At 40.7% G+C, this 21,577-nt stretch overlaps 2 protein-coding genes across 11 annotated transcripts in view; both read left to right on the top strand.

Moving 5' to 3' along the window:
* dok7a (docking protein 7a) overlaps nt 1–17,097 on the top strand; it is a 44,031-nt gene extending 26,934 nt beyond the window's left edge. For all 3 annotated transcript variants that reach the window (XM_084406137.1, XM_084406136.1, XM_084406135.1), the window contains 4 exons: nt 8,056–8,144; nt 14,205–14,280; nt 14,360–14,515; nt 16,453–17,097. In XM_084406137.1, coding sequence (XP_084262263.1) covers nt 8,056–8,144; nt 14,205–14,280; nt 14,360–14,515; nt 16,453–16,598 — 467 coding nt within the window. In that variant the 3' untranslated portion in view covers nt 16,599–17,097. The remainder of the gene's footprint in view (nt 1–8,055; nt 8,145–14,204; nt 14,281–14,359; nt 14,516–16,452) is intronic.
* A 4,055-nt stretch (nt 17,098–21,152) lies between these two features.
* The window catches only part of LOC311287834 (solute carrier family 24 member 2), a 110,613-nt gene continuing 110,188 nt past the window's right edge, over nt 21,153–21,577 (top strand). For 7 of the 8 annotated variants that reach the window (XM_084404921.1, XM_084404918.1, XM_084404920.1 and 4 more), the window contains exon 1: nt 21,154–21,397. The gene's annotated coding sequence lies outside the window, so the exon portion shown is untranslated. Of the gene's footprint in view, nt 21,398–21,577 lie in introns of all 8 variants that reach the window. The other variant, XM_084404915.1, reaches the window with a different exon arrangement.

Raw genomic sequence — 21,577 nt, 5'->3', positions numbered from 1 at the left:
TAACCTGATGGAACTCTTCAAGAGGAATCCTTCTAAGATGCTGATAGCATCTTTGGAGAGTACGGACAGGGTAAGTCTGTTCAGGTAAGTCCAACATCTTGGATGTAAATGCTGCTCTGATGTCATATTTCCTTTGGCTGAACGATGCTGGAGAGATGGAAAATGTAACGTTAGTGCCATTAATCTCCTCAGAACCCTGTCGGATAGTTCTCAACCTTAGCGACTCAGCCGCCCCAGTTAGGCCCAGCATCTCTGCAGCTGAAGAAAGGAGCATAGTTCTTTCTGAACCATCATCAAGAATGGCATAGGTCTCCACAGTCCTTCCTTCATAACTCAGAATAACCTTTACCACTTTCAACAGCACAGAATTTAGGCCACTTGGTCTACTCAAGTAGAATGTACCAGAGTCAGGTTTATGAATATTGACTTCATGCAAAACTCCCAAATGGCGCTCTTTGCAATATGGACAAGGCTTCTTCAAGTCACAATTAGCTGAACGATGGGTCCGCCCACATCTCCAACAACGACCATTATCCAGGATCCATTTCCTTTTAGCCTCCACATCAAACTGTTGGAACTGTATACACTGACTCAAGTGATGGGCTTGATGACCACAAAAAGCACAGAAAGGTCCTGGGTCTACTTGTTTGCTATACGACTTATTAGGCTGAGACATTCTACCTTTCATGTTATAATGTTTCTCTTGATTTGCACCCTGCAAAAAGGTGGCCGTAGAATGCAGAGATTTAGGAGGTCTCTCTTCTCTCACTTGATACTTTGTTGCCCCCTTTGATTGTTCGGATACTTGGACTACTAGACTTTGACATTCTGCTTCCTCCTCCAGCCACTTTGCAAAATCCACCAAATTATATGGAATATTTGGATTGACAGTTCGAATATGTCTAGCAAAACTGGAGACATGATGGGCTGAAAGCTTACTTAGAAGCTGGTGAACATGAGAAGAACAAGCCAACTCCTTTGCCCCTTGATCTTGACCCCATGATTGAAGCATGCCTACGAGAGCCTGGACTCATAGTGCAAACTGACTAAACCCAAGGGAATCCCCAGAGCGTAAGGCTGGAAGGTTCTGAATGGAAGCCAACTCCCGCAACACCAAGTGATGAGGTTGGCCATATTTCCGTTGGAGGGCATGTAATGCTGTAGTATAAGGCTGGGGGTCATGAGCATATGCCAGGGCCAAATGCCGTGCATCATCAAGCTTCAGATGATCCAAAAGGATATGATATTTGTATTGTTCTGTTTCCTCTGAAGGTAATAGATTTTTTAGTGCCATATTCAGCATTGCAAATTCTTGAGGATCGTTTCTTTTGAAACATGGGAAGGAAGGTCTCTCAATTGCAGCTAGTCTTGAATTCCCAGTTACTGTGGAAGGCTGAACATAGGCGGCTACTACCGGTTGACTCACCATTGAATCTCCTGATTGGATCATACCCGTAGGTCCAAACGATGTCTGAGGTCTAAATACAGGAACATTACTAGTAGTAGTCACGTCTGGAGGGCCCCTGGATTGTCCTAATGGTCCAAACTGTGCTATAGGTATTGACGGAACTTGACTATTTAATGATGGTATGGCCATCGGAAAGACATGACTTGGATAAACAAAAGAACCATAAGGGGGATATAATGCAAGAGGAGGAAAGGGTACTGGATAATTTGGAAACATCCATGGGGAAATTCCATTGCCTTGCCCTTGACTAGGAACAGGCCCACCGCTTCTTGTTACATGCGGATGATTGGCTGGATACGATGGCTGTTGGATTAAGGAGCAAGGCGGAACATTGCCAAACTGAGTTGGATTTCTACTCATTCCAGGAAGATTCTCAGAGGACTGGGACTGAGAGTGAACATGCCGTGTAACAACAGGTTCCGTTAACGTTTGTGCCTCAGGCAGCCATAGAGAGCAAGGCTCTAATGATCCTTCTTGTGGCAATGGTGTAGGCAGCTTAGATCTTGGTGGAGGAGGGAGAGTACTTTGTCTGCTGAGTTGAGGAGGTGGATCAATATCATGTCGATTTGCCTCATGTTGTCTTAGGCATTCACCCAATTCATGAACAAGAGATGCTCTAGAATTTTCATCCTCTTGATTATGTTTAACAACAGGAGATGTTGTCCTGGAACTCTGTTTTGAACTGATCGAAAAGGAAGAGTTTCGACTTCTTGTTCTCATTCTCTGGCTCAGTTCTGACAACATTTCTTTTATTTGCTGTACATCTGCGGCAAGATCCCTCACCTCAGCCTGAGTTTCAGATATGGCAGCTCTTGGTGATACTTCCCGAAGCACATGATCAGAAGTGGTTTGTCCCTGGGTGCAAGCTGGTTTTCTTGACTGAGTCAGTAAGTAATCCTGATGCCATCTGGGGGAGTTTGATATCCGTTTAGGTCTTTTAGAATCATCTTGATCCATCCTAGCAGCCTCTCCGGCTCGAAGGACCATGTAAAGTTTTGAATGTTTGGTTCAGGAAATGTGCTACCGGGATGGTGTGTCCATTAAAACACAGGGGTCCAGTACTCAGTCCATACTCATTTTATTGCAACAGATCATAGAGTTGTATGGTTTCTATAAACAAATAAACAACAAACAGAATCTTTAACACCACAAAACTTCAATAGTAAAGCATTAATCTCATAATCCAATCCTAAACAGTTCAACATCAAACTAGTAAGAACACTGAAAGATAAGTAGAGTAATCACATAGAACATCTCAGAATTAGACTCAAACAGAATCTCAAGACATTATGTAACAGATCAAAAGGGCACAAACTTACATTGTCAGGAACACATCAACTCTACAAAAGGGCTCTCATCAGGAGAGAAAGGAAGGACAGTCTACCTCCATTGCATGTGGCACACACAAAACACTAGTGATTAAGTACACCTGAGGAGACTTAGCTCCTCCCCTGACTGGCTACGTCATGTGATCTATAGGAATTCTCAACACTAACCCCTTGTAGATGGTTGAGGGAGATTCCAACTCATATTGTAGTGTATTTTGTAAGATTTCACCAAGAGCAACACATTGGAAGGAATATGTGTTCGATAAATTTAATCTAGATTTGATGTACCTAAAATAGCTCATAGTCTGTCACTGTCTAAAAGAACTTCAATGTAGACTAATCTCTCAAAGTTGATATGTGTGATCAAGATGGTAATAAATGTTGGTATGTTCCTCTACACTTGTGAAAAAGTACTCATGTGCCCTTGTAGTGTACTTTATCATAAAACTTTTTTTTAAAACTGCACTTGGAGATAATATAATGTTAATGAAATAAAAGGCCTCTTATGTGTACTTAACCCTTTCATGCATAGAGGTCACTACAGTGGACAGCTATTAAAAAAGTATTTTCTTGAATTTGAACGGGTTTTGATGGCATAGTTGCACATCGACCTCTACAGTGGATCCTGGTGCATCATCCTATACATTGCAACCAAGTGGCAATTCGTTGTGTGTCGATTTTTTCCCCCTCCAAACCAAGATGGCCAATGGTCAGTCAGAAATGCCAAGTTGCTCCGGAATATCCACCCATTCCTTCTATCCTAGGAGACTCTTGTAGGTAAAAAAAATATTGCAGCATCAAGCAATATCTAATGAGTCCTATCACATAAAAAATTTTCAAGTTTTGATTTTAGATTGGAAGAAAAATCTGATTAATCATCTGTCCACTATAGTGGACCTCATGCATCAATGGCTGTATTTCAGCTACAATTCATACTTATACTGTGATTTTTTTTATTTTTTTTATTCTGAAGTGACTTTTTTTTATTGTAAACAAATGTATTTGTATTATTAGAATGTAATTTTCATTGACATAAAAAAAGTAATGTGATTACATAATGTATGTGACTTGTAATGCATTACTTGTTAGATCAAAAAGTAATCTGATTTCGTAATGCACGTTACTTGTAATGTGTTTCTTTACTCGTAACATTAAAAAGTAATCTGATTACGTAATGCACATTACTTGTAATTTATTACTTTACTTGTTAGATCAAAAAGTAATGTTTACGTAATGCATGTTGCTTGTAATACATTACTTGTTAGATCAAAAAGTAATCTGATTTCGTAATGCAAGTTACTTGTAATGTGTTTCTTTACTCGTAACATCAAAAAGTAATCTGATTATGTAATGCACATTACTTGTAATTAATTACTTTACTTGTTAGATCAAAAAGTAATCTGATTATGTAATGCATGTTACTTGTAATACATTACTCATAACATTAAAAAAAATCTGATTGGGTAATGCATGTTATTTGTAACACATTACTTTACTTGTAACATCAAAAAAGTAATCTGAATGCGTTATGCATGTTAATTGTAATGCATTATCCGCAACACTGCTCATTTCAGATGAGATTGAAAAAAACGTATCGCTAGGTTCCCTTTCGTAGGGAACTCAACACTGCGTCGTTGAAAACGACTCTTTGGGGACGCTCACTTAGCGTGCGCCTCTGAAGTATGAATGAAACTAATCCAATCCTGATTGGTGTTGCGTCATGATGTAACGTGACGGCATAACCGGATGCATAAAAGTGACGCCGGCACACACATTAGCTTTCGCTCTTCAGCAAGCATTCTCTGTGAAACTGTCTGTCTTATTTGGTGTTGTTTTGTCTGTTACAAAGATGGCGAGTGAAAAATACACTAAGTGTGTGCACCCCTGCTTCTGAGGAAGTGGATGTGCTCAGCATCGGGAGCGAGGAACATGAGTCACACTCGCCACCTCATGTTCCCGCTTATGAGGAGCTGGTAGAGGTTGTGACGCGTTGTCTGTTGTCTCATGCGGAGGGCACTATATTCCATCCTCGCCCGGACCTGTGGAAATTGTGGGTCTGGCCTCTGAGGGGGCTCAGTAGCTAGATGCTGGTCTATCATCTGGGGTGGTCGGAACCATACTTATCTCTAGGGCTCCGTCTACTAGGAGATAATATGGCCTCAAGTGGAATGTTTTTCCACTTGGTGTAGAGAATATGAGTTAGGTCCAGTTAACTGCCCAGTGGCTTCAGTTCTAGAGTTTCTTCAAGATCGTTTCTCTGCAAATCTCTCCCCATCCACACGTAAGGTGTACGTGGCTGCCATTGCGGCATTCCATGCACCACTGAATGTTGGGCCTTTGGGGGGAGGCACCAACTCGTCATACTATTTCTCCATGGTACATGGAGGATGAGACCGACAGTCAGGTCCAGGGTTCCTTCCTGGGACCTGGTGGTGGTTCTCGAAGGGCTATCCCTGGCTCCCTTCGAATCCCTCCAGTCGGCTTCGCCTAGGACCTCACGTTCAAGATAGCCTGCATCCGAGACCCAGCTATGTGCCTTAAGTGCAATCTAACATGGCTAGGTCCATGGTCCTGCAAGCATTTCATCCTCCACCTCATGTGTCGGCAGAAGAGGAGAGGTTCCTTGCTCTGCCAGTCAGAATTCCGAGTATTTACCTTGAGAGGTCCTCTTCTTGGAGGAGGTCGGACCTACTGTAGTGTGTTTTGGGTCACATAATAGAGGCTCCCGGCTAAACAAACCATAAGTAGGCCTACAAGGTGCGCAATTTGCCTTCACCTTTGGCCGTAAGGGCTCATTCTACTAGAGGCATGGCGTCCTCTAGGGCCCTCCTCTCGGGAGTGCCCCTCCAGGAGATCTGTGAGGCAGCCGGTTGGGCTACCCCGCACACTTTTATCAGGTTTTATAGTCTGCACCTCCCTTGTACGCCTGGCGCACGTGTGCTCTCGTCCTAGCTGAGTGCCTGAGATCAGTTTCACTCTAGGGCAGGCCTTTTTCGGTGCGTGGCCTAGTGGGCATTCGTTTCCCAAAGAGTCGTTTTCAATGACGCAGTGTTGAGTTCCCTACGAAAGGGAACGTCTCGGGTTATGACTGTAACCCTTGTTCCCTGAGGAGGGAACGAGACACTGCGTCGTCTTGCCACGCCCCTCGATGCCTAGGAGCGACTTGCTTCATTGCGAGGCTAATGTGTGTGTGTGCCGGCGTCACTTTTATGCATCCAGTTATGCCGTCACATGTTACGTCATGACGCAACACCAATCAGGATTGGATTAGTTTCATTCATACTTCAGAGGCACACGCTAAGGGAGCGTCCCCAAAGAGTCGTTTTCAACGACGCAGTGTCTCGTTCCCTCCTCAGGGAACAAGGGTTACAGTCGGAACCCGTACAGTTCTTAACACATAAGAAAATAAATCCTGACTGAGGTTATCATAATTCATGCATGAAAGAGTTAGCATGAAAGAGAGAACACTTTCATCACTGTCTTTAAACACACTTAAGTACACTTTTAAAAAGTGCACTTTGTAATAATGTCAAACTAAAAGGTTTAAAGTAAAAAATATATATATATATTGTTTTAAATATCTTTAGTCGTGCTTTAAGGTGCTTTTAATTTCATATAATTTCCCTTTTAAACAATACATTTACATTTAATTGCAGTTAACATGCATTACATTCAGTTCACACAGGTTGCAAATTCTTTTAAAGTATATTATTTTCATAATAAGTACTTTTAAAAAAGTATTCTAAAGTGTACTTGTTTTTGCAAGCAAGTTGAATAATAAAACATCCAGCATGAACATTTGAAAATGACTTGCCCCTACACTAGTTTACTTTTTTATTTTGTATAATCGCTAACACACATTTCTCAATACTTAGGTCACTTTTTCAAAACGCTTTACACTGAGCACAACAACTTAAATAATAATAAAAAAAAAACCTCAAGTTAAAAATCTAACATAATACAAAAATGAATAAGAAATTTGCTACATTTCTACCCGTAATACCGTACTGAAATATAATCTGACTCAAAAAAATCAAATACTATCAAAATAATTAGATGTAGCTGAACACCTACACAAGTGTTAGTCTTTCAATTTCATTACCATCTATACAAAAGGGGAAAACTTAGGAATAATTTAGTTCTGTCTGTAATATAAACATGGACTATGTAACATACTGCAGTGAATTATAAGCAGTAGAGAGTGATAGTATTTCATTTTTTAGACTGGAATGTATTTCACTATTACTGCAGAAAGGTGGCAAATTGCTGTCTTATTCAATTCTGTTAGGTTTTGAATTTAAAGGTGAACTAAGTAACTTTTTTTACCTTAACTGAACAGCTTCGGAGTCATTGGAATGGTTATATTACTTATTTCGGGTTGAATGGTGGTCGTTTCGCACCCCCCTGGTGCCCCTGAGCGGAAAATACGCACTTGCAACTTTGGGGCGGCGGGCCGCCGCGTCAGGAAGTCTCGCGTGATATCAGGTCTCGCGATGTAAACAATTGCTTTACGGCCAAAAGAAATCTGCTAAAATGCCGTCATTATTGCACTCCCTCAAGCTGTTCGAACCCAAATGAAGAAGACGTTTTAAAGAATGTCCCATCTGCTTTGATGTCGTTGATCTGCTAGCCTCAGGTGTCTGAGAATAGCCAACGAGTTTTTACAACAGTGTTGTCAAATATCTATTCCGAAGCTGTGGGGGTAGCTCTAGAGAGAAACCTGCGAGCAAAAAGCGAGAATACAGCGAAGAAATCCCGAAGTTACTGAATGCAGCTTTAAGTTTAACAGTTTTGAAAGAGAATGCAAACATGTGCAAATTGGCCTGTAGGTATATAGAGTTTTGGTGGTGGTTGTGTTTAAGTGAGAAACGTTTTTTTTTTTGTCATTTGAAAGATGTAGTCATTGAATGCATTTTGAGCCAAAGCAATGATAAATAATCCACAGTTTAGTGCACATAAACTGCTGTTGTGATCACTGTTTAGAAAGTTCTGAAAAAGTGACCTAAGTATTGAAAATTGTGTTCTAGCGATTATATATATATATAAAAAAAAACCTGTAGTGCTTTAATGTTATTGTGTTTCTTCTTTGGTGGAATGAAACTAAGCATTATGCTTTTTTTGCGCACCTTCTAACCAAAACCTACAGTGTATAATTTTCCATGCAAATCAGCCAGGAAAAACACAATTTACTGAAGACAAAACATACCCTTGTCACTCATACTGTATATTCTGACCTTGTGCTATGATTATCTTGTGCAGATAACAAAGAGAGAATCTGGGCAGAAAAAGGAAGAACAGATCCTGCCTATGAAATTATGGATGGTCGAACAACAGAGAGGAGTCCAGAGGTGAAGATATTCCTTTTGAATTACATTTGATAGAAGTGTGCAAAAATACAAATGCAACCCAACACAGTGCAATTAACACACCTGTGCTCGATAAACCCTTTAATGCACAACAGATTTTTAAAAGAGTGTTGTGTCTTCTTTATAAGGGCCAAGGACTGCAGATGCTAGGTCACATTTTCTTGAGACCAGTGTTGTTATTGTCAACTAAAACCAAAACGATTAAAAGTCACAGTTAAAACAAAGCTGAAATAAAATAAAATATAAGTATTAGATGAAAAATGGATGAACTGAAATAAAATAATAAGTTAATAATATAACTAGATGTACCGCATGGCGGTACAAAATATGACCGCCGCTCAGGCCTGCACTGGCTTTCCACAAAAATAAATGACGTGGAGCAATTTGGCTGTTTTGCGTGTTTATGTATATACCTAAAAAAAGTAGTAGTATGTGCATGTCTGTCTGTGTGTGTGTGTATGTGTGTGTGTTTGTGTGTGCGCATGTGTGTTTGTATGTGTGTGTCTGTGCATGTGGATTTGTATGTGTGTGTATGGGTGTGTGTCTGTGCGTGTGGATGTCAGTGTGTGTGCATGCTTGCGTTTGTTTGTATTCCTGCATGTGTGTGTGTGACAGTATCATCCTAAACCAGCAACCCTTCGCTCAACAGCACCATCTACAGGCCGATGAGTGTACAGTCACTAAATGTGCACATAAATGAATTTATTTTATACCCCCCCATGGATGAAATTCTACGAAACTTAGCATACCCCCAGAGGATGTCAAGTTAATCATACACATGAAATATGGTGCAGTTCTGAACATCTCCACTGAAGATAGGGGCGATTAAAGCAGAATAATATTGCATTTTCATTTTTTATGGGAGGGGCGCAAATCACAAATGAGTGATTATGGGCTAGGTTGATGTGGGCCCTTAAATTTCATCATCCTCGGTTCCACGGTTCAAGTAGTTATTTAGGAAAAACTGAATTTTTTGGGTTTGGGGGGGCCCAGCGCGGGGGGGGAGTGGCCCCCGGGGACCAAACAAAATTTTTCCGTAAAAGTCTAGTGGGGCTACATGCCCACCAAATTTCATGTTCCCCGGTGTTTCGGTGTCCCTGGTATCGTTTACGGAAAATTCAGTAGATTGACGGGAAAAAAAAAACAAAAAAACTTTGACAATCGATTATGGGCTAGGTTGATGTGGGCCCTTAAGACCAACATACTTTGCAAATTTCTTCATCCTCGGTGCCACGGTTCAGGTAGTTATTTAGGAAAAACTGAATTTTTGGGGTTTGGGGGGGCCCAGCGCGGGGGGGGAGTGGCCCCCGGGGACCAAACGAAATTTTTTCGTACAAGTCTAGTGGGGCTACATGCTCACCAAATTTCATGTTACCCGGTGTTTCGGTGTCCCTGGTATCGTTGACGGAAAATTCAGTAGATTGACAAAAAAAAAAAAAAAAAAAAAAACTTTGACAATCCCTATATGACTGCTTTCGCTAGCTACGCTAGCGGCGGTCATAATAAGTCTAAGTTGAAGTTGTATGTTGTCTCATGAGTATGTTAGTTTCATTGTGTTTTGGTTTGGTTCTCATCTGTTCTTGTTTGCCTGGTTTCCCAATCCTTGATTGTTTCTATGGTTAACTTAATGATTATGTTTCACACCTGTCTCTAGTTTTGTTGATTAGCCTCCTTGTTTATTTAAGCTCTTAGTTCCCTTTGTTCAGTGTTTGGTTCAGTGATCTCCTGCGTGTTACCTTTTGGATTTATTATTAAAGACTGTTTGTTGGTACTCATGCGCTCTTTACAGCCACAGCCTGACAGAAAACCGAACATGGATGTAACGACTGGACCGATCAAACACACCATTGTTACACATAATCTTCACAACTCCTCACCCAAGCAGACTCCCTGATGTCTGGTTGCCCCACTGTGAATTATCACCCTTTTACTCTACTCATACACTTCAAAGACACTTGGGACATTGATTGTTCTCAATAAGAGAACAGTACAGGCTACAATGCAAGAAACAAACATGCAGTCCCATAGAAATGGAATTATCTCCACTAATACATTGACAAATCTGTCTAATGAATGAACATGCATTTCACCAGTACATTTTTGTGTATTATTACTGTTTGTATATTTTCTTTTTATATTGTATAGTGTTATGCATGCCTGATGATAGAACTACTAGTTAGGGCTGTCGCGGTGAAGGAATTTCCCTTGCGGTAATTTTGAGTGGCTCAGTAGCGCGATATGTGGTATTATCGCCATTTATTTAATTTATTTATATTTATTTGTTGCTATATAAATAAGTGTTATGATGTGGACAGCGTCTCTGCACATTGAAAAGCTGTCACTCAGCGCGCAGTTACATACGGTAACGGACTGTCTTTGAGTAAGTCAACCGTTCATTCAACAAACACATTCAAAAACGCTGATTCATTCAAATATAGATGTAATGAAACAAGGTGTTAAAGGTGCATAGCGCAAGTCTCTGAGTTTTTGCAGAACTATGCCCCCTTCTGGCGACACGCGAAACTGCAACCAGAGTTGTGCACGCGGTTACGAGGAGTTTGCGTTGGGGTTTGGGATGAACTAGAAGCCGGTCTCTTTGAATCCATCTTCTACTTTTGCAAAAGTCGCTTGAGTTGTCTTCGCTGATGCGGATAATGGCGGCGAATACGCAAACGCGCATGACGTCACGCCCAGTCGATGCTTCACTTAATAGAGACCAATGGCATTGAAAATAGTTGTACGACTATTTACACAAATATATCCTTCTCAGTACGAGTTATGAAGGAAGAGAACAGCATCGAGAGTTGATGGTTTCGGCACCGTCCTCTGATTGCAGTGTTGTGACTGAAATAGTGCGCGTGGGAGCACATGCGCAAAACAGTTTTGTAAAATTATATATGATAAAATAAAAATGATTCATATATCATTTTACAAAACTTTATTGCTCTTGTGCTCCTGTGCGCACTATTTCAGTCACAACACTGCAATCAGAGGAGGACGGCTGAAACTGCGCACGTACTTTCTCTCTCGCGTGCTCTTATGGTCACAACACAGCAAGCAGCCACATGGCACGCAAACTATATATGTATAGTAGTGCTGCACGATTAATCGTATCGCAATCGCGATGTCAAGCCTACACGATTATATGACGCAAAATGCTGCGATTTTATTTTAAATAAACAAATTAGCGCTGTTAATGCAATTAACGCAGCATCTGTTAATTTTTGCCATCCTTTGGCTAGATCCCGTAGCCTGACTACGTCAGACTTCTTACTTCCGCTCAATTTCATTTCGCTTCTGTACTCAGTCTGAGACAGCGTAATAGCTTTCCGTTTTCCTCCGGCCTGAAAACAGCCGGCCAATCAACGAACAGAGGGCGGGCTGAGAGCCGTGACGTAGACACTGATTGTACAGTGGATGCGTAGATTTACTTCACATAATCTGCAAAAGTCGTTCACAGCCATGTTCACTCCGGTATTTCGCTCAATGGTTTTGTTTTCGCATCATACTACATGTGTTTACAGTGGAAGTTAGATGCGGCTGAGCATGCGCATAACAACACGCCATAACCAAACGTTATGTGATTGGCTTACGGGAACCAATGATTTTAAACTTCAGACAAGCGCCTCCCCGCGAGAAAGAAAACGCTTTTCAATTATGCCATGCCAGACTCTGTCTATGAAGCAAAGCGAAGTAGCAGAGTTTGGTATTACCAGGCTATAGATCCCGCTCTTATTCATGCAAATGCTTTTAAACCATTCATGCGCGATAAGACAAAAAAGAACGCGCTGTCAGTGAATGTCCTCCTGACACACACACACGACCCACAGATAGACGCGCGCCAGTATCAAGTTCTCTTTCGCGGTAGAACGAACCTGTGCATGTCCTGACTGTGACACACAGAAAGACTCGCGCTAATATCGTGCGTGAGCACAAAACAGCATGCCAGAATACAGTTCTCTTTCGAGCTTGAACGAACAATAACACACACAATTATGCCCAAATGTCTTTTTGTCGAGTATCTTCATAACATAAGAGTAGTCTTATGATGAACGTGAAGAGTTTGACTCGTGAGAGAATGAGGCGTGTGAGATCCGCGTCTCTGACAGCAGCAGCTGGTCTTAAAGGGACAGTGCACAGTAGCCACTAATTATATCTGTCGCTAAAGTTAATCAAAGAACAAAGGCTCACTGCTCTTGACTAAAGAACTGTTTTCTTTAGGCAGATTATCACTAATCTGTGTGTGCATTTATTTTCCTTGAGAACCAAGCAAGTTGACTCATGAAACCATTTGTTTATTATATCGCATCACAATCGCAATCGCAATATTGACCTCTATTATCGCAATATGACATTTTCCCCAAATCGTGCAGCCCTAATGTATAGCTTATATAGTTTTTCTAAGTTACAAACCCGAACCCGAGGCTAATGTATATATGATTTTTAGTAATGTTTTATTGTAGTAAATTTGGTATGATTGTATTAGGACTGGTGGCTGTAATGGGTGTATGGTTGATTGAATGAATTAATAGTTGCATTTGAGTGGTCAAATACATTTTTTGTATATTTTGTATTGTAATTCACCTGCTCAGGGACTGCAGATGGAAACTAGCTTAGGCTAAATCTGGTGCAAGGCATCTTTAATTAATGTTTTTTGCACATTGTCCCTGTTGAAATAAATAAACAAACAAACAATCATTAAACATTAACCCGACCCCAACCCGAAACCCGAGAGTTTTTCGGGACCCGTCGGGCTCGGGTCGGGTAGCAGACCTGTACTGTGAAGTTGTTTTTCAAATGGGTCCCCATGCATGAAAGACAGACACATGATAAAGACGCATGATATAATATGGCCAGTCAGCACAGCCATCTAGTAGGCAGTCATTGCAGTATTTTAAAGTCTACATGAAATCAAAATTGACCCTATTTACTTTGTTAGCGCATATTACTAGTCTTGTGGTGAACAATTAATCCGTGCAAGTTAAACACAGAACATTTTTTTTTTTGCCGTGGTAATCTTTAATCAAAATCTGAAAAGTTACTTCCAGTCTGGAATGGCGTTCCTTCTCTGATGACGTCAGTTTGACGGCTTGGGTTGAAAACGCTTAACCACTCTCCTCAAACCGTTAGTCTGCTATGAGCAGAGATGGAGAGGAGGAGCGCTAAAGTAAATCCCTGCCCTCTGTTCAATATTCCTTTTCACTTGGAAATATGTCACAGCACTGGAGAAAAGTCGTTTGCAACTTCCGGTTCATGGGGACTTTAAGATTATTACGAGGACATAAAAGACCACAATCTCTACGATTCGCTTGAAAAGTAGTGGACGTCTTCAAGATCGATCACAATATAAAATCGTCAGATCGCCTACCCCTAGTCACAACTATGTTCGTTTTTTTGTGTTTTGATTTGGTTCGGTTCTGTTCCTGTTTGTCTGAGTAACCATAGAAACAAACAAGGATCAGGAACAGTTTGTTATGCACGTCTCTAGTCCTGTTGATTATCCTCCTTGTGTATTTAAGCCCCTAGTTCCCTTTATTCAGTGTTCGGTTTTGTCTTAGTTTAAATGTGGTTGTTCTATTCTGTTTTCTGGTTGATCTCCTGCGTGTTACCTTTTGGATTTAATATTAAAGACTATTTGTTGGTATTCCTTAATCATTGTATCATTGTGCGCTCATCATAGTCACATGGTCTAATGTCATTAGTAATTAGCATTTTAAAAATACCTTATATTTAATCTCTTTTCATTGAATGCAATGAAAAAAGAAACCTTGAGATTTTTTCCTTCATTTAATGACTTGTGCATCAAAGGGTTAAGTGATACAACTGAATACATAAATACAACTGAATGCCACACGCAACAGTGTGTTATTAGCAGGCAGTCACCTGAAAACTGCATTTGTAAAGCATAAAGGCTGAACCTGTATAGACAAGTTACAGATTAAACTGGTGTGGACATGTTACTTTTAAACAGGAATCGGGACTAATGAAGGTGTGTTTTTCCATGGATGAACATCTTACTCTCTCTCTCTCTTTCTGTGACAGTTGGAGGAGGGGAGCAGGTTTGAGCTCATAGACAGCTGTGCTGCTTCACAAAGGGTTTCTCATCATCTCACTGAAGGTGAACTCACTTTGCCCGAGGTCTGTGGTGTTTTCTGTAGATGTGTGTGTTTGATGTGGGTCTGATCTGTGCGTTTCAGGTGGAGTGTTTGCGTTTGCAGTGGACGGATCAGTGGTGACGGACAGGCTCAGAGGAGATGCAGTAACATACGTGAATATTCCCACCAGCCCCATGTCCAAAAAACAGCTGCATTACATGGAACTAGAGCTGCAGGAGTCCAGCACGGCCATCAGAGGTGCAAAACAAGCAAATAATAATTAGTATTGAGTACACATCAACACCATATTAAATGGAAGCTTGTTTCCACCACAGAATAAAAAATAACCACGGTCATTTTGATGTTTGAGGTTTTTTTCCTGGGAAGAAGTGGCGGGCACGGAGGCAGTTAAGCGGGCTGAAGCGAGGCTGAGACATGGCATGTTGGTAGGCTCTGTGGCAGCTGGACGAGCCGGGTTTGGTAGGAGAGAGACGGGGAGAGAAAGAGACGTCAACTGATCCAAGGGTTAGTTCTCGGAGTAGGACAGTGGCTGTGTGCAAGCAGGGAGCTTGGACTAATTGGGACCATACAACTGCACGTAAGATCACCTGGGCAGAACTTTGGAAGACAGAACCAGCTAGACTCAAGTTTCTGATCCAGTCAGTGTATGACGTCCTTCCGAGCCTAGCCAACCTGCATTGCTGTGGTTTACTAATACTCCAGCATACCCACTGTGCCTGGCAAGAGGTTCCCTAGAGCACATCTTGAGCTGCTGCCCGAAAGCCTTGGGAGAGGGGAGGTAGAGGTGGTGCAATGACCAGGTGCTGAGGGCATTGCAATCCAATAGAGAAAACATCAGCTCCCAGTAAGGCACAACATCGCCTTCATCAGGGTGGGAGAGAAACCTCAGGTGGCTGCTAGCCTCAGCTCATGATTGGCTGCTGAAGGTTGACCTAGGGAAGCAGGTGAAGTTTCCAGAAAACATTGCAAGGATGACACTCAGCCCAGATTTGGTCTTAACATCTGACTGTTCCAAGCAAGTTGTCATGTTGAAACTTACTATGAGCGCAAGAAGGCCAAGAATTGGCAGAGGAATGTTATGTAGAAGGCATGGGTGGAGGGCCCGCTACAGGGGCTTTGCAGGACAGTCTCTACATCGGACACTCAGTCTTCTTGGTATCAGAGGGTTGCAGGAAAGAACAGCCACCAAGAACACCACAGAAGCTGTGGAAAAAGCATCAAGGTGGCTGTGGATCAAGAGGGTGATCCATGGGGTAGACTGATCACACCCTGCTGGGCCGCCCAGGCGATCTAAGACCCGAAACAACCTATGATCCTGGGTTTATCACTGATGATGTGACTAAGTTGAACCATTGGGTGTTTCAGAATCCACAAACTTGCCATTGCAATTGCAAAAAAAATTAAAAAATAATACTCAGCTGGTAAGATAGTCACAGTTACCTTTTTAATTGGGTATTCTGGGGCAGACACAAGCTTCCATAATATTCATTATTCATTATTAAGTTAAACAAACAAAGCACCTGCTTTCAAGTCATTCACAGTCACATTCAAGATACAACCCATCTGACAAAAACAGATTTTACTCTTTTTAAATGCCACTCACTTTGATGCAAGAACAAACATCTGAAAATATCAATTTCACTAAATGCAGTGTATTTATATATTGTTTATCATGATTTATTTATAAATGGCTATTGTAGTTATTTAAAATAGGTATCTATGTATGTGTTTTTTGCTAATATATTTTAAATTAAATATAATGTATTATGTAATTTATTCCTGTGATGAAAAGCTGAATTTTCAGCATCATTACTCCAACATTCAGTGTCACATGATCCTTCAGAAATCCTTCTAATATGCTGATTTGCTGCTCAAGAAACATTTCTTATTATTATCAATGTTGAAAACAGTTGTGCTGCTTGATACTTTTGTGGAAACCGTGATCATTTTTTTCAGGATTATTATGAATAGAAAGTTCAAAAGAACAGCGTTTATTTTAAACAAAAATATTTTGTGACATAAATGTTTTTACTGTCACATTTGATACATTTTGAAGTATGAGCCTATCTGAATAAAAGTAATATTTTAGTAATATAATATTGAATATTTTAAAAGTAATAAATTCAACTTTTTCAGGCCAACATCAACATCTGTCTTGTTCTGGTTCTGTTCAGGGAAAAGCTCCAGTAAATACGCTCAGATTGACATCGCAGCGACCGAGGCGGCTCACAGAGCAGGTACCCAGCATGCATTGGGGCGAGAGGAAGGGCTTCAGAGACTGGAGCAGCAGAGGAGAAGACGAGGACTGAAAGAGGACTGAACTGAGAAACACTTCATCTGGAGAGTTCATGATCGTCTCTTGCTCTAGACAAACTGACCAAAACACTACATTTATGTGATGACAGTAAAGCACAAAAATAGTGTATGTATCTACAGAAGTTTCCACTCATTTTCTCATATGTGACCCTGGATCACAAAACCAGTCTTATGTTGCACGGGTATATTTGTGGCAATAGCCAACAAAACATTGTATGGGTCAAAATTATAGATTTTACTTTTATGCCAAAAATCATTAGGATATTAAGTAAAGATCATGTTCCATGAAGATATTTTGTAAATTTCCCATCTTAAATATATAAAACGTTTATTTTTGTGAATGGATGCAGCACTATCGCCAATAGAAATGGACAACTTTAAAGGCGATTTTCTCAATATTTAGATTTTTCTGCACCCTCAGATTCCAGATTTTCAAATAGTTGTATCTCGGCCAAATATTGTCCTATCCTAACAAACCATACATCAATGGAAAGATTATGTATTCAGCTTTCAGGTGGTGTATAAATCTCAATTTAAAAAAAAATACACATAAGACTGGTTTTGTGGTCCAGGGTCACATATAGTCGACTGTGGATTTCACTATGTAGTGAATAGTGAGTGAGTGTGCAGTGTTAATCATAGCATACACAAGTGTTTTAAATACAGTAATGTATACAGCTCTCACACACACACACACACACACACACACACACACACACACACACACACACACACACACACACACACACTGCTTAGTGTTAATGTTAAGCACACATTCAGTGTACAGTAAGCCGTAAATACATGGATTGATAAAATATCTGTATTCTCATGTTAGATTAATATGTGCAATGCACAGAACCAAAAATGCATTTTTATTTATTTTTATTTTATTTTATTAATTTATTAATTTTATTTTAAAATGCGGAATATTACTTTCTAGTTGCATTTGTATTAAATATGCTGCATTTACTTTTTAGTCTTTTTATTAACCTAAATTAAAGTCTAGTCATGTGAAGACAATCATTTTTAAATGAAACTACTTATTTTGTATTTTAGATTAATTTTGGAACCAGAAAATCATGCATTGCAGGTGTTCAGTGTCCTTTGTAGATCACATGCTGTATTTTCTCATAGTTTCGGCACTGAAGGAAGTGAACGGTTTGAACTGCGATATATGAAAAACATATAATGCTGCTGCTAGATATTATATTAATCAAAGTTTTTGTGACAAAAGTAAAACAATAATGCTAATAATAATCGTTTGTATATACAGGTGTAAAATTAAAATAAAAACTAATATTCAATACTGTTTCTTACTATTATTATTGTAAAGTTTAGTCTTAAGTTTTATCTGGAGACGCAGTTATATTGTCTCGCCGCTAGAGGACAGCGTGATGCTTTAGAAACGGCAGTAAATTTAAGGGAATATGCCATGAACACGTGTGTGAACACACTATGTAGAGTAAAGCTGGTGGAAAATAGAAACATCTAGTATTATAGAATTATCTCCTCGTGTTCCTGGTGATTATCTTCAAGAGAAAGAAGGAACACTGGAGTTTGGCGAGGATTTCTAAACGTATAGACATGATGACAACAAAAGAGGGTGTTTTAAAGAAATGAAAGGATTCAGAAAATAATTCAACATCCAAGCTGTTCTAAGGACGGTTTGGTATTCCATTAAGAAACGTTCCATGAACGATGTTTGTGCTGACGTTGTGAGGACGTTATTAAATACCATAAACGTTACTGTAAGAACTTTTAGCCTTGAAAGCATTGCCAGAACGTTCTGAGAATGTTGTCTTTTAGCTGTAGGCAGCCTAATTGGATGGCATTGAATTGCACTGCACATATTTTCTGAACAGAAATAAGGCACTGCATTAAAGTTTTAAATCTACACTGCAAGCAACATAATAAAGGTGACCTCACTAGGATTCTGGGACCGGATTCACGAAAATCCTAAGTAAGAAGCTAAGAAAAGTCTTATGATAAACTAAGAAGTTTGTAAGAATGTTCCTTCTAGAAAAAAAAAAGAAGTTCTCAAATATTTTCCTTAAGAAAATTAAAGGCTTTGGTGTTATTTCATTGAAAGACGGGTAGGCCTATTGCTGAAGACTCGATGAATGAAAAGCCCCTTTCACACAGCGCATTGAACCCGGGAAATTGCCGGCAAATTGCCGGAACGCCTTCTGTGTGAACGCAAACACGACCCGGGTTTAAAGCCGGGATCGATGCCGGGTTGGGGACCTAGTAGCATTGCCGTGTTCAGTCCCGGGACGCGCGCTGTGTGAACAAAAGCCGTAATAATGCCGTGTCGTAGTGATGACGCTGAAGCCGGGATCGTTCGCCAGCTGTGAAACGGTACGAAATGCGCAATTTTATGATCGAATCAGAGAAATAAATGCACAAGCGTGGTTTCTCGAGAGAGAAATCGCAGCTCATAAGCAAACTGAAGACGCTGCTGAGACATTACAAGTCACATCGATGTCACGTGTCTTTCCGGGACATACACGGGTTGTGTGTGAACGCGCTCTCTGATTCCGGATGATCACTGGCAGTGTGAATGAACCAAAATCAAACGAACCCGGGTCAAATCCCGGGTCACTTTATCCGTGTATTTTCCGGAATCTCTGTGTGAAAGGGGCTAAAAACACCTAGTCCATCCCTGCGTCCCAATGTGCATACTATCCACCCTATCTGCCCTAAATAGTATTGACAATTACTAATGTCACATACTATTTAGGGTGGATAGTATGCACATGGGATGCAGTTTTTAAACTGCCTGTAGATACCGTAGTTATCATAATACGCGCCCAGACTACTGTCCTCACGACAGGCGGGAGTTAGCCTAATCACTCAGCGCTTTGATTTCACTGCATCGTATCAAGTAAAAATATTTTAAAAGAGCCTGTCTCAAGGTGCAGCGGTCTTTCCCATTCATTTGCGCTTCGTACGTAGGCTATTTTCTTGCGCTCCCACTATGCGTCCTGTATGTGCAGAGATGGTGCGTCTCCTCATCATCAGCTCCGTAGTTTAGGGCTGCGTCCGAAATCGCACTCTCTTCTTGAGTAGGCCTATAGGTAGACCTACTTATACTTTGTGATCGCAAAAAAAGTATGTTCTATTGTATGTGTGTCATATATGTGTGTGTGTGTGTGTGTGTGTGTGTGTGCCCTTGTTTATATTACATTGTGGGGACCAAATGTCCCCATAAGAATAGTAAAACCTGAGATCACCTACATTGTGGGGACCAGCCAGCGGTCCCCACTTTTCAAAAGGCTTATAAATCACACAGGATGAGTTATTTTGAGAAAGTAAAAATGCAGAATGTTTCCTGTGATGGGTAGGTTTAGGGGTAGGGTTAGTGTAAGGGGACAGAATAGTTTGTACGGTATAAAAACCATTACGTCTATGGAGAGTCCCCACAAAGATAGTGAACCAGACATGTGTGTGTGTGTGTGTGTGTGTGTAGGCCTCTATGTGACATCTTCAAGATCAGTTACTGAGTAAGGACAGACTACGCAATCATAAATTGATAGAGAGGTGAGTTAACACTATAGCAGACTGTAAATCATTACTCACTTTGAATTGTGTCCATCAATCTTAATGAGACAGCGAGAATGTGTGTGTGTGTGTGTGTGTGTGTGTGTGTGTGCTAATGAGGGCGAGAGTGTTCTGGATTCTGCGTGGGCAATTGTAATAGATTCAGCAAAAAAGTCCTGCATAGATCTGCACAGTGCATAAAAGCAATTACCCGAATACACATTCCCAAACAACACACACACACACACACACACACACACACACACACACACACACACACACACACACACACACACACACACACACACACACACTCTCACAACCTGATCTAAACACCAGCAACACTCCTACACCCCAACACTTAAACTCTTCTGTCTCCTGATCGAGAGTAGCCTACAAGTAAACACAGCCATTATTTCTGAATAATAAAAATGAAGAGTCAGCTCCCTGTCAGCTCGCTCAAGAAACTGAATAAATGAACTCACTCAACATGGACAGTCATGATGAAGCAAATAAGGGCTTTTTTTTTTCTTTTTTTTTTTTTTTTGTGCAACACAGCTTTCATAAAAACTTCTCTCTCATTACTGTTATTGATTACAGCAAAAACATTATATTTTGAAATTGTCATTGTATGTGTAAAAATATGTATTTATTTTGTATAAAGTAAAGGTATCTGTACTATGTTACCATAAGGCACCATTTAAAAACAACAAAGTGTCATATCAATTATGAATGGGAAGGGAGGGGGAGTATGTGTGAACATGATGATTAGTGCTTTTTCTATCAGTCGAAACTCGTGATGATGTGAGACTTCGCCTGTCGGAGAACGCTGCTGCAGTAACCACGGTAACGCTTCCACTTGGGCCATTGTGATGTCACAGAACCACACGGCTGCGCGGAATCGTGTTGGGCGACACCGGTGCGCATTCTCTCTCTCTCTCTCTCTCCCTCTCTCTCTCTCTCTATCTCTCTCTCTCTCTCTCTCTCTCTCTCTCTCTCTCTCTCACACACACACACACACACAGAAAGAGAGAGGGGCTGTGGTCGGTTTGAACTTCGCTCCTCGCCATAGGTAATGTCTGAGAATAAGAGCATGAAATTGGACACAGAGACGCGCTCTCGGAGCTCCGCCCCTAAATAACATCATCAGCATCATCATAGTCTGAAAGAAATTACTGGAGGGCACGAGAGAGGACGCACGCGGACTGTCAACCTGCTGTATGCGTCGCGCCGAACCGTCGCTTTCATCCATCACCTCTGAATGTAAGTCACATTTTTTCATTTATTCGATCAGTGAGTTTATCAATGTGTTTATTTGCTTTTAATATACAGTTCAGAAATGGTGCGTTGTACACTGCACATGATGCATCAATAGTGTTATTAAGAGTATGAGCAGACAACGTTGCGTTAGATCAGAACTTACCTTCATATATCAGACTTGAT

The sequence above is a fragment of the Rutilus rutilus genome (genome assembly GCF_951802725.1).
Source record: "Rutilus rutilus genome assembly, chromosome: 3".
Lineage (NCBI taxonomy): Eukaryota > Metazoa > Chordata > Actinopteri > Cypriniformes > Leuciscidae > Rutilus > Rutilus rutilus.
Note: the sequence above shows the minus strand (reverse complement) of the source record. Positions and strands in the feature narration are given on the sequence as shown.